This window comes from Grus americana, chromosome 1, assembly GCF_028858705.1.
Source record: "Grus americana isolate bGruAme1 chromosome 1, bGruAme1.mat, whole genome shotgun sequence".
NCBI classification, from domain to species: Eukaryota; Metazoa; Chordata; class Aves; order Gruiformes; family Gruidae; genus Grus; species Grus americana.
The window spans coordinates 62,957,081-62,969,434 of NC_072852.1; the positions used below are offsets into that span (position 1 = coordinate 62,957,081).

The window sequence follows — 12,354 nt, forward strand, 5'->3', positions numbered from 1 at the left end:
GATTCTAAACAATGAAATAATTTGGCTTAAGATTCTTACTGCTCTTCATCATTTAAACTTCTAACACATGATACTTCTCACAGAACTTGCTCCTCTTTGACCAAGATAAAGCATGTTTTCTTACTTCTTTGTGTGTTTTTTCATGTGATAAAACCTTTCATATTCATGATTTTTTTTTAATTTTATTTTTAAAAAAGATCCAATATTCTACATAACACTGAAGGAAAAGAGGTTAAACTATTACAGGAAGGGTAAGATTCAAATCAATCTTACCAATCTTAAATGGTAACCACCTATTAGCATCAAAAGAAGTCAAGTTGGCGCTGCAGGTGCTCATGACCACTGAAGAGCAACCCAGACAGTAGCCTCTTTGCCAGCAGGTTTTTCTTCTGCACAGGGACATGGCTCGACCCATAGGCGGGTTCAGAGACTGGAAAAAAATTTCATGCTAATGAGTTTGCTTGTAGAATCAGGACCCTGTTCTATAAATCAGCCATGTGTACCAAGTATTATTTATTAAATTGTTCCCTATACATCCTAAGTAATACATAGCTAGCTGTCTGCATCTGCCACCTCATGGGATGCAATTCCCTTTCCAGTTATATTTCAGTTTTCAGATATATTACTCCTCACTTACATAAGTTTAAATAACAGCATAGCTTTCTTAAAAAGCAGAGGAATGAAACCTAAATTTTTAATCATACTTTTAGTATCGTATAAAGAGCAATCATTCCAGAAAAAATTTTGCAAAGAAGGTCTTTGACAAGAACACTTGTGAATGGTATAAAAGAAAAAATAAGAAAATAAGTAAAAGGAAGCATCTGTTGGGAATTCCTCCAGCTATACTTAACACTTTTGGAAGATGACAGAGACATAATATGCACAGAGTTAACACAGTCACTTGTCACTTCCTATAAACATACAGAGGTCGTTTTTGGCCACCATGACGTTTTCCAAAAAAATACCTAATGTGACTTGCTCTGCTTTCCCTCTACAAGTCTCAAAGTAGATTACAAAACATTTCAGAACTATTATACCTGTTTCATGGACAGGAAAATATGGAACTGATTGGAGAAATGGCTCAAGTGGCTCAAGGTAATACAGTAATTCAGAGGTAGAAATGATAATAAGATTCAAGTTCAACACAATAGTGTTTAAGATGTTGGAGATCAAAGATGCATTTTTGTTCGTTTTAATGTATTCACACACAGGATGCCCTGAAATCCAAACCCACAGATTTGCAAAATCAGTTTCAATGGTCTAAGCCACCATCGCCTCCCAGAAAACCTAAAAACATACCCAGTGACAAAATAACATTATCAAAGACAAAGCAGATGAAAATAAAGGTTGAAAAATACATCAATCTCACTAAGCAGATAGTGTCAGAACCACAGAATCTATGTGTAAGTTAAGATAGATTCACTCCTGTTTTGTTAAATGCAGAGCCTCATTCTGCAACAGCCCAACATACTTCATATTTTAAGATGGAAGGAGAGAGAGGAAATCTGATTTGGTCATTTGATCAGATAATACCATTTAAGATGACAGTTGAAGAGATGGTTGCTATATCCTAGGGCTACACTATAGATTGAAGTCTGAACTTTAAATGACGCTGGTTAAGTCTTTATTACAGAGAAGCACTCATGAATCAGAATCAATACAGCTTTTATTTGGGGCAGCTTTGTCATTCTGTGGGTTCTTTTTTGTAGTTCAGTAGTTAAATGAATTATTCAATAGTTTCTTAATGAAAGCATAGTTGACCAAAATCTAAAAATTTTAATTAAGTGATGTTATTTATGTGTTTGGGTTATTTTTTTTCATTAGTTCTTGAAGTTTGGATCAAAATAAACCAGACTATCACTGTCAAACTACAGGTGACCAAGGCATCTGTAACTTCTATTTGAAGAAAACAGAAATTAAAATGTCAGTAAGGGGTCTTAGTCTTTGAAGGTACAGAACATACTGACTTCAGCCCACAAAACACTATATAAATTTTATGACATAAGCCCCTTCTGTGTAGTAAAATCAGGGCAGTGAAGTGAACCCAGAAGAAAGAGTCCTAAGCAATGCGGTAGGAGCCAAATTAATTCTATGTTAAAGAAATTAAAAATGGACCAAGCAGATGTTCTTTTTGTTTGGAGACATTTTATTTAATCTCCAAATAGTTTTTGTTTATAAGTACAGATTACAGAAAGTATTCTTTATAGTAACTCATGCAAAAACTCTTCAGGCCAAGATAAAATAATTAGGCATTTCTGCTGTGTCCTCACACTGTGTTGTATGGAAATATGCAACTTGTGATAAAATTTAGTATTCAGTTTGTTCTCTTTTACAGTCCTTTCTGAGTCAGCAAACAAACAAACAAAATCACACATAGGGATTAGAATTCATGTGTCTAACTTATGGAAACAGCAAAATACCATTAAATATATCTGTTAGACCACGTTTTGTAGAAATCTATGATCACAGATTAATCCTTGAGATGACTCAGGAAAAAAAGAATATGTCTCTAAATTTCATCTAAATGCAGAGGTAAAAGTTTAGGAAATGAAAGGAATATCTAAGGCCATGCATTTTTCTTCCTGTGAAACAGACATTTAGGTGACTCATGGAAATCATCCTTCCCCTACCAGGAAGCTCTACACATATATGTAACCCCCAGCCTATCACAATTCCCACTTGTTTTCCCTTCTTTCTGTGCATGCAAGCATAGAGGTTATGCAGTCATATTTCTCAATTTTCTTTCTTTGTTAATTCTGACTTTTTGTTTCTTTTAGGAATAAGAAAGAAAGCAACTTTTTGGAGCAAAGATGATCTATTCAGTGCTTAACATTGGGAAAGGGAGAGCAAGACTACGGACAGCTGAAACTGGGAATTTCCAGTTTAATGGAAAATTCTGGTATTCTGATTATTCTGAATCAGAACAAACTATTTCAAAATTTCCCACAAAACAGAAATTAAAAAAAAACTGAAAAAATGCTTGCAAAAATGTTGAAACACATTTTGTTTGAGCTTTTTAGTTTTGGTTATTTAATATTACTTTTCATATTTTGTATTTTTGTTTTACCAGTCATAACTACACATCATCTCATGCCAGCTAATAACAATCAATAAGTAAATTCCATAATATATTATCATGTTTTTAAAAATTAAGTATTTAAATTGTGAAAACAATATATTCAATAGTTGATGTATATTTCCTTTAAGTAGGAAAATAAGATAAAAATTTGGCTTTGCATTATTTTTAACAGCAACTGTTTCTAAAACCTAGGGAAAAAAAAACGTACAAATACAAGGATATCCAAAATGGTAGCTACTTTAACTTATACCATAAATTAAAATTATACGTCACTTCATTTTATTCATCACAGCATTCTAACCACATGCTTTCTCTTCATCCTAGTTACAAGCAGTAAAGTCCTCGCCTTCTTGTGATCTTAGCAAAGATTATTACTCCACACAATCTGAAGTACTCAGTACTTTCAGTTTACAAGTCCATGGATTAATTCTGATCTGTATTAACACCGAGTGGTCCTACCGCTGCTACCTATAAGCAGTAATTCTGGACTGAGGTTCTTACGCATCCATTCTGCTCTTAAACACTCGTGTTTTTCTTGATCAGCATATATGAAAGATTTCAGTTTACATGATCCTCACTTAATCATGAAAATTGCACTTTCCCTTTTTCGCCCAAGTGAGAAACTGTTTTTTGTGGCACTGCTCTCTCCTTGGTGTCTCTTCAATGTTGCCAATGTAATGACAGCTCAAATTGCACGCCCTCATCCTCACCATCAAATTTGCTACTTATTTTTCCCATAGTGATGATGCTACTTAGGCCACCATGAAAAAAGGTGTGTAAGCAGTTCATTAGCTCAAATGAATTAGGAAAATTATTTCCTTCTTGATTTCCTGACTTTTAACTTGATGAAAGGAATTTTCCACTGTATACTTGACTTATCACTAACTTCAACACAACATTCCATATTAATAAAATACTCCCTTTCACCCCTTTCTCCAAAGTTATTTCCTAGAAAAGAAAGCCAAACTTCTCCAATAGTAAACACATAATATTTTACAAATAATTCACTAGAGACTATAAGAACTAAACAATCATTTATGTGTTTCAGGAAATAATACTAACATTGTAAATAACATCTTATCTTATCCAAAAGTAAGCAAGATGATTTATGAAACAAATAAAAAGAAACAGCTCTAAACCCAAAGAGCCTAAGCTGGAGGCTAAGCAAAGGAGAACAAGGTAAATATACACTCAGATTATGCTGAAATTCAATGAAAATTGTTGCTCTCCACTTTAAAACCTCTTCACAAATGGATCACAAAAATAGTAAAGGACAGAAGACAGAGTATCTCTATTTATGAAGAAGCCAAAGGTAATACTCAGGCCAAAGGCTGCACTTACAAGAATCCTGGATCAGCGTGCCAAAAGAAGGCCTTATGGTGGGGTTCAGTTACCTGCAGGTGCTGAAGGCCATTTGAGATGCCCTAAAGTATGCAAGAAATCTGTATGAGGTCAGCAGATAGGGCACAGAGACTTATGGGAAATAAGTATCACTCTTTAGTGGAAGCAGGGGGCATGCAGGATATCCCACAGCACTAAAAAGGACACCAGATGCCTAGATTTAGGCAAATTAATAATGTCTTTAATGTCTAATATCATAATTGGGACCTCAAAAAAAAACCCAGAACCCCCCAACAAAACAAACAAAGACAAAAATGTACAGTTCCCACTGGCCCAGTGAACCAAACTCAGTAACCAGTCAGTAAGCTAAAGGAAGACTGATAAGACATCATTCCTTCAAAGGGCTCTTCTGCTTTTTGGTGGGGAAGACAGGAGACACATTACCCATGGCATCCAATATAGCTCAGTCCTCTGTTCACCCTGCGTGAATCTTACTGCATCTGTGTATGTTCTGTGCAGGATGAATGTCCTTTAAACAAGGTAATAAAAGACAATCTTGTCTCTGCTATTTTCTTATAATGAAGAACAGCTGTTCACCAGCCACTGTGTTTATTGCCTTCCACCCTGTCCTCCACCATACTCTCAGCCCTATCACCATCTCAGGTGATATCTATTATAGTGGTTCTATCTTGATTCCAGAAAACTTATAATACCAATGTAAGAAAAGAAACAACCATTACAGATAACAAATAACTGCGTATAGGTAACAGTGATCCAAAATAGAAGAATGCAAGAGGGTGGCATACTGTTTGCCTTACTATAGTTCAGATTTTTTCAGGCATTGTGGCAATGTTCCTATCTTTTAAGGAAGAATTTAAGGAGGGATAATATATTAATTAGGATAATTGATGATTTGTAGTTTTCCTAACTGTCTGCTATAAAATGGCGTTCTCCCCAGAAAAACTGACACATGAGCTCTACAGTATTACAGCATGTTAATGATATCATGGGAGTATTAAAGTGCAAAAGATGAGGCTCAGAACATATAAATACCTGATTATCTCTCTCATGCATTTCATATATCTTTGTGGCTATTATATCACTGTAGGTTATACTTAAGAAACCAAACAAAGATATATATGTTATTGCCTTTTAATGTGGAACACATATGCACATTCCAATTAAATAATTTTTTCTGACCTGGACATCTTTTGTGAGTATTTTGATAACTACCATCCACTCTGTGTTTACAGGCACATTTCATTCAAGGGAATCCATGTAACTGCATAAGCACTCAATCATAAAGTAGTAATTATACAGTACCTTATTCTAAATGGTTTATAAAGTAAATGGTTTATAAAGTAAAAGCTATTATATTTAACGAAGGAGAAAAGAGCAAATTTCCATTAGTTAACAGACTGCTATACTGACTAGGATACTATCACCAGAATAGAAGCTATATTTTAGGAAAGTAGTGAAATACTGATTCCCAGATCTATATGTCCTGAGGAATGTTTACTTTTCGGGGGGGGGGGGGGAAGAGGGGAAGGAATTACTTGCTAGTGAGGAAAAGCACTGCACTAACAGTAAGCCTAAAAATTACTACCAAAACCCTCTCTCAAATCTATTCTGTTTTCCTGCCTTTTCACAATACCACTTTAAAACAAGAACTAAAAGAAAGAACTGAAGTGCATCAGAAACTTGGGCTGGTCAGGTGGAATGAAGATAGGAGTTCAGAATGGCTCCACGGACAGAAACAGGATCAGCAGTTATGTAGAGACACCACGATTCTCTGGCTACCCTGAAAGCCACGCGTTGCATCTTCTACTGCCTGCTGTTCTCATGACCAAGAGAGAGGTCTGGTGAAACCTAGGAGAAAGCAAGCAGTGAGGAGTGAAGTGAGGGTTTGAAGCTCAGGCAGTGGGAAAGTGATGAATAAGTGGATTCCTTGTTATATAGGAAGAAAAAGGCAGAAGTATGTGCACCCATCTGTAGTACTGTAAAAGTAAAAAATAAAGAGTATCAGAGCTTTGATAATTTGTCTTCCCACATTCTTCTGTTAGGCTGGTGAAATAAGTGATACACGTGCTATGAGTTGCAGAAGGCTACGTCAAGCTGTGTGTAGAATGGTGCCACTATTCAAGGACCTCTGAAATGCAGAGGGAAGAATTAAACAGACCAGACTATTAAAATACAGTACCTGTAGTACAAATGTGTATTAGAATACTTGAAATATTGGTATCAGCTGAACTACGCAAACTTACCTCAATGCCCCCCATGATTCTGCCATTATGCCACATTAGAGGAAATCCCTTCCAAAGATTACTCAGCTTAGCTAACTGTACACCATTTAAAACTGCTCAGAGCAGAGTATTAGCCATTCATAGAGGATACAAACAACTCAATGTGTCCTTTCTGCCTGGCAAGCACCGTATAGTTCAAGGTGGATCTGAAAACTGAGAATGGACCTGGGCCAACATGATCTCCATTGTTATTTTCAAGAATAAAGTACGGCTAGCACCTCAGCATGCAACTCTCACTTGAGTGGAAGGGGATGGGAACAAAAGCAATGTTCTGAAACAGCTTTTATGGAAATCATGCACTGTATTTGGTCTCTGGGGCTGCAGTCTTGTTTAATCCTCTACTTTTAAATGCCATCTTCCAAAACCAAAGGGTAACAAGTACAAATTGTATCTATAAAACAGCATCACAACTTTATTCTCAACAGCTAAGTATTGAAATGCAAGCATACATTATAAATAGAAAAACAGCTGGCTTGGAGCACATTGCAAGCCACTAGCACAGTTGAGGGATTTGAATGACATCATAACCCGTGAGAGCATGTTGCTGGCCAGCTGGTGTTATTTATAATATACTCATAATTGAGGAAAAATAAAAAAGCAAAAGTTAGGTATTGCAGAACTAACAAAGTTGAATTCTTTCTTTCCCAGTGTCATTTAAATTGTTATCAAGAGTCATTATGAAGATTACTATTAAGAAGGGGGAAAATCACTTTATAATTGCAACAGCACATTTAAGATAAATGTCACGGAAACCTCCCAAACTGAGCTACTTGTGTTACTATATTCACGGTACTATAAATCCTAGGAAACAATACCACTTCTCCTGTGTAGTTGCTAAAAGATCACAAAGCTATTTTGCCCTATTTACAAGTAGTGCTCAACAATTCTGTTATTTTTAGCAAATTAGAAACTGCTATTTTAGGGTTAATAGCACAGAGAGTTGGAGGTTTTAATTGTTACTCAGCATGTAGGCGTGCCAAGTTTAATAACGTAAAGATGCGTTAAGAAAAAAGTAGATAACCGACTGCATGTATTTCTATATTCTATAAATAAAATATAAATAAAATACCTGTGCCTCTATGCATAAATAAAATGTGTACATACATACAAAGGTATGCATATATGCAAACAATGCCCTTACGTATTTAAGTTTTTATATATTTGAAATGCAGACACACACACACATAAATACAAATTCTGAAAGTTAACCAGAATACATTTTCTTATTTTTCATGGCAGCACAAGCTTTTTTGTCTGCTAACCCCTCAGTCACTAATTCACATTCTTTTAAAGGGAAAAAAATATGCTTCTGTGCTCTAGTTTTAAAATGCAAAGGTATGATGTTATTTGTCACCATGCCCAAAAAAGTCCTTACTCGGTAACTTTGCCAGAAGAGGGAGAGAGAGAGAAGGCAAATGCTCCCCCAGCTGTTTCCTGTCTACAGTGTCTGTGTAATGTAGATAAATGTGAGGATTTTCTCTAAATCCCTCTTCTGTTTGCTAAATCTCACTGTCACTGCTAAAATCAGAGCAGATAGAGCCTGCGCAATGGAATAAAGTCCTCAATATTGAAATGTGACATTGCTCTCAACATCTCACATCTCTCTGGATTTCTTTTTTCTCATCATTACTGCTAACAAATTCATTTCCAGACTTTGCACTTTTAAGAAGCAATGGAAAAAATCAACAGTCTTTCAACACAATTAGTTAAGTGCTGCTTATGTGATTTCTTGAAGGTAAATCTTTAATACTATTTCAAATAATTTTTTAGTTTTATTTTACTGTGTATTGTCTGCTTCTGGTTTGGAGAGTATTGTGCACTTTTCAATAACATTATTTTAGAACTGAGAATTATTTATAAATTGCTGAACATGCAATTTTATGTGATCTGGAAAATGGCTGTATGTAATAGTTGCAATTACATAGATAACTGTAAGGGTAAACTATTGCAGATACATGTCTTAAATTTCACTTCTATTCAGAGAACTTTGCAATATTTCAGTTATGTCATTATTAAAGGGTCCAATTACATCATTGTCTATATTGTTAATTAATGCTTCTGAAAACAAGAACTTTTAGCTATTTTCTGCAGGTGCAGGGGTTTATAGGCAAAAAGGTATTATTCATATGTTAAGTTTCTGCAGTTTTATTATACACAATTATAGATAAAATGTTCATGCTTTCACAGGGAAACTTTTAAGGGATGTTGTCACTGCAGTAATTTTCTGGCAGCATTGTAGCATTTACTTGGTTTTTGCTTTCATAAATTAAAAGTAAATGTGAAGTTCAGTTTGTTTTCTACATTAGAAACCAGCTGCGACTCTTGCTGACCTTGCATATTTGTATAGCTTAAGCAATTGTACATAAAGAAAATGGAAATTCCCCTACATGTTCATCTCCAAGTTTTCCCTTGTAGGGAGGGCTGTTTCAGGAAAGTTTGCATGTGAAGTTTCATGTTATGTCCCTATAATTTCTAGACATTAATATAAACTGTCTTTAAGTAAATTTGGCTTCAGTAGGTGCATTGACCTCTGTTTCTGTCAATTGGCCCTAGTTCAACTTTCCATTATCAGCAAATTTATATCTTTCAAGAACTTCTTTTCTTTAATATCTTGCAAGGATACTTATGCAGTTGACAGATTTATCCTATTTTAATTGTTTAGGGCCTAATTAATTTTTTGGAGTGTCTTACACTTAAAACACACTTACCTCATTCCTCAATGTGATTCAAAAGAGCAGGTCTATAATAGCAATGGATGAAACCATTCTCTTAATGTATAAATGGGCATCTCTTCCAATATACTTGAAAGATGAAGATGATTTTTTTTTTAAAGTATTGAGCAAGGCACTGAGAGACATAAAAGTAATGTGCTAGTTTCTCAGCTGGTGCATCCTGCCAAGCTTCCTTGGAATCAATGGAACATATTGATTTAGGCTAGGATGTAGCCCAGATTCTTTAATCAAAGTTAGCAGTATTTAAACCTTGATCCATTCTAGAGTATATATGCTTTATTTATATAATAATTACTAGTGAATACTGTTATTACATACTAATTACATACTTCTACTATGGCTTGGTAATCAGATCCAACCTCTATGTAGCAAAATGTAATTTTGAATATAACTTGATTATTTTTTTTCTATAGCATGTACTACCCATAAAAACATTGCCCCCTTCAAGATATTTATAATTACTGTACATGCTCTTATATGTTATTAAATGACCAAGCATGTGAAGAATTCTTATGCACAACTTGTGCCAACTGATATTTTGTTAGATGAAGAGGACTTATATAGAAGAATTAAGAACTAAAAGAGATGTAGAGTGTTCATATATGACATTCCTCTGTGGTGCCACCCTTCTGGACTATTAAAAGAGGAATGCAGCAAAAGCTGGTTATTTTACTGAAAAAAGAGGAAATTCCAGCTGTGAAAATATGGTCAGTCATTCTATGCAAGTAAAAGAAGTGCTTAACCAGGCTCATCCTGAACCTGTATTCAATTTCCAAATGTAATTAGATGCTTCAATAAACCCCACCCACATGCCAATGCGTTTTCTTTTAAACTCTCAACTTTCTAGTCAAATTGAGGACATTGCAAGCACCCTGCCTGTTTGTAAAGAATCTGAAGCCATATTGGATTACAACTTTGTATTTTCTTAAGAATATTCCCCTCAGACATAAATGGGAACTTTGATTTTTATCACAAACATATTTAATCAACTAATGTTATGTTTAATTAAAATGATGAAGTAAAGTTCAAGTTTTAAACTATGTTTTGGAATTTGTTTTGATGAAACAGCACTTAATTTCACAAATAATTAATTGAGCCCTAGAAACATGTGAGTCTATTTTTTTTCCCCAAGGTTTTTACTTGTTTGAAAGTTCTTGACTGTTTTTAAATTTGGAGATAAAGTTAGAAATTCTCTGTGGTTTATACTGTGCAGCCTTTTTGGCTTCTAGTAAAGGAAAAACAGTAGATAATCTGTTTTGTTGTAGTTCAGTGCTGATATTTATCTGAAAATGCAACCCAGCTGAAAAGTCTTGAAAAATACAAAATTGTTAAATGGCTAAGATTTATGTTTATTTCTGGCCCAAATGTTATACAAGAACAAGTTGTTAAATACATAATGTTCTTGTATTTGTGATGTCTTTCAGCCTTCTGAGGCGGTGTGCTCACCAGCTTTCTGCTTTACCTCCTCAGAACTGGGAACCATCTTAAACTGCAGGTGCATCACACTTATGTTAGAAATGCAAAATTACAGCAAAGGAAAAAAGAAATTGATGTTGTTAAGATATGGAATCATTACAGGAAATACTGCCTTGTGTTATCATAACTCATTTATATTCAGATCTTCCTCCATCTGCCATTGAAGTCATATCCACGCATTAAAGCTTGTTGGTTTTTGAATGGCAAAGTTGGCTAAAGGCTCTTGTGAATGGGAAAATAATTATTCCTTCATTTTATGGTATATCATGGGACTTAGATTTGTTCATTATTTTCACAGTGGAAGTATCAGGGAAAAAAGGGGGGATAAATTCTGACTTATTTATAGATTTGTCTCTTATTCAGCTTTGACTTAAGTTGAAATAGGGGACTCGTCCAGCAAGGTGCTAAGATCCCTTGCCAAGAAAATAAGAATTCTTAAAAATTATTGACTAGAGATGGCTCAATACCCCACTGGATGAGATCCCATATGAGCAGACAGTAGATAATTTCATCAGTTTTTCAAAAGTTCAGTGAAAAAATAAGATTAAATGGTCCCTGAAAGAAAGTTTAGGGAAGATTAATCATTTTACTCCAATTTCTTTGCACTAGTCCGCAGGTTTAGGCCAAGGTTAACTGTATGTGCAAGGAAGTTTTGTAACTTCTTACCTGACTGCAATACTAACATTAACCTTCAAAGAGAATGAAATTAAATGCAGATTTACACCTTTTGAAATGAGCATTTTTGGCAGGTGATCTAAATCACTTCAGAATATGCGTTAAGCACATTCTTCACTGTCCTGCTACTAAATAGAAATAGCTTTTCCTAGTATTTAAAAAAATAATGCTATCTTCATGTTGGGTAAGATCTTTGGTTGATATAAATTGATATAAAAGGAAGTGGATAAAAGGAATGGTGCAAATTTACACCCATTGAGGATTGGCCTTTCTTCAATCACAAGTCCCGGAAAAAGATAGTTTGTAACCAATTGTAAATGACCAAAGAATTATCACCTCTCTGTATACCTCATAGCCAAAACTAAGAGGATATGATGGAGGTCAGTGAGATCATAGCTGCTTCCATCAAGTAAAAATACAAATCCTTAACACTCCGACTTGTGCTCTTCTTAATTTCTCAAATGCTTCCAAATGTTAACTTGCTAGTAACAGAGGACTGTAAGAGTCATTGAATGTGGTCCCCTACTATGGAAGGTCCCACATTAACTCTTCCATAACTTTGGCAAGCTCTATCTTGAAACTTTTTTTGTTTTGTCCTGGTATTTCCCTTTTTAAGTGGCTGGAGAACCATGGAGTACTAATTATGAATCCTTTTCCTACTGGGACAAATATCCTTCCATCCAGCTTACAGCCAGTTGTTCTTGTGCCCATGCTGTTCTTTAGTTTAAATAGCTCTTCTCTGTCATAT

General features: G+C 34.9%; 1 protein-coding gene across 1 annotated transcript in view; it reads left to right on the top strand.

Annotated features, from left to right (window-relative positions):
* Positions 1–8,290: 8,290 nt before the first annotated feature.
* Positions 8,291–12,354, top strand: part of IGF1 (insulin like growth factor 1) — a 55,541-nt gene continuing 51,477 nt past the window's right edge. The window contains exon 1 of the mRNA XM_054803429.1: positions 8,291–8,458. Within this exon, the coding sequence (XP_054659404.1) occupies positions 8,396–8,458 (63 nt within the window). The 5' untranslated portion in view covers positions 8,291–8,395. The remainder of the gene's footprint in view (positions 8,459–12,354) is intronic.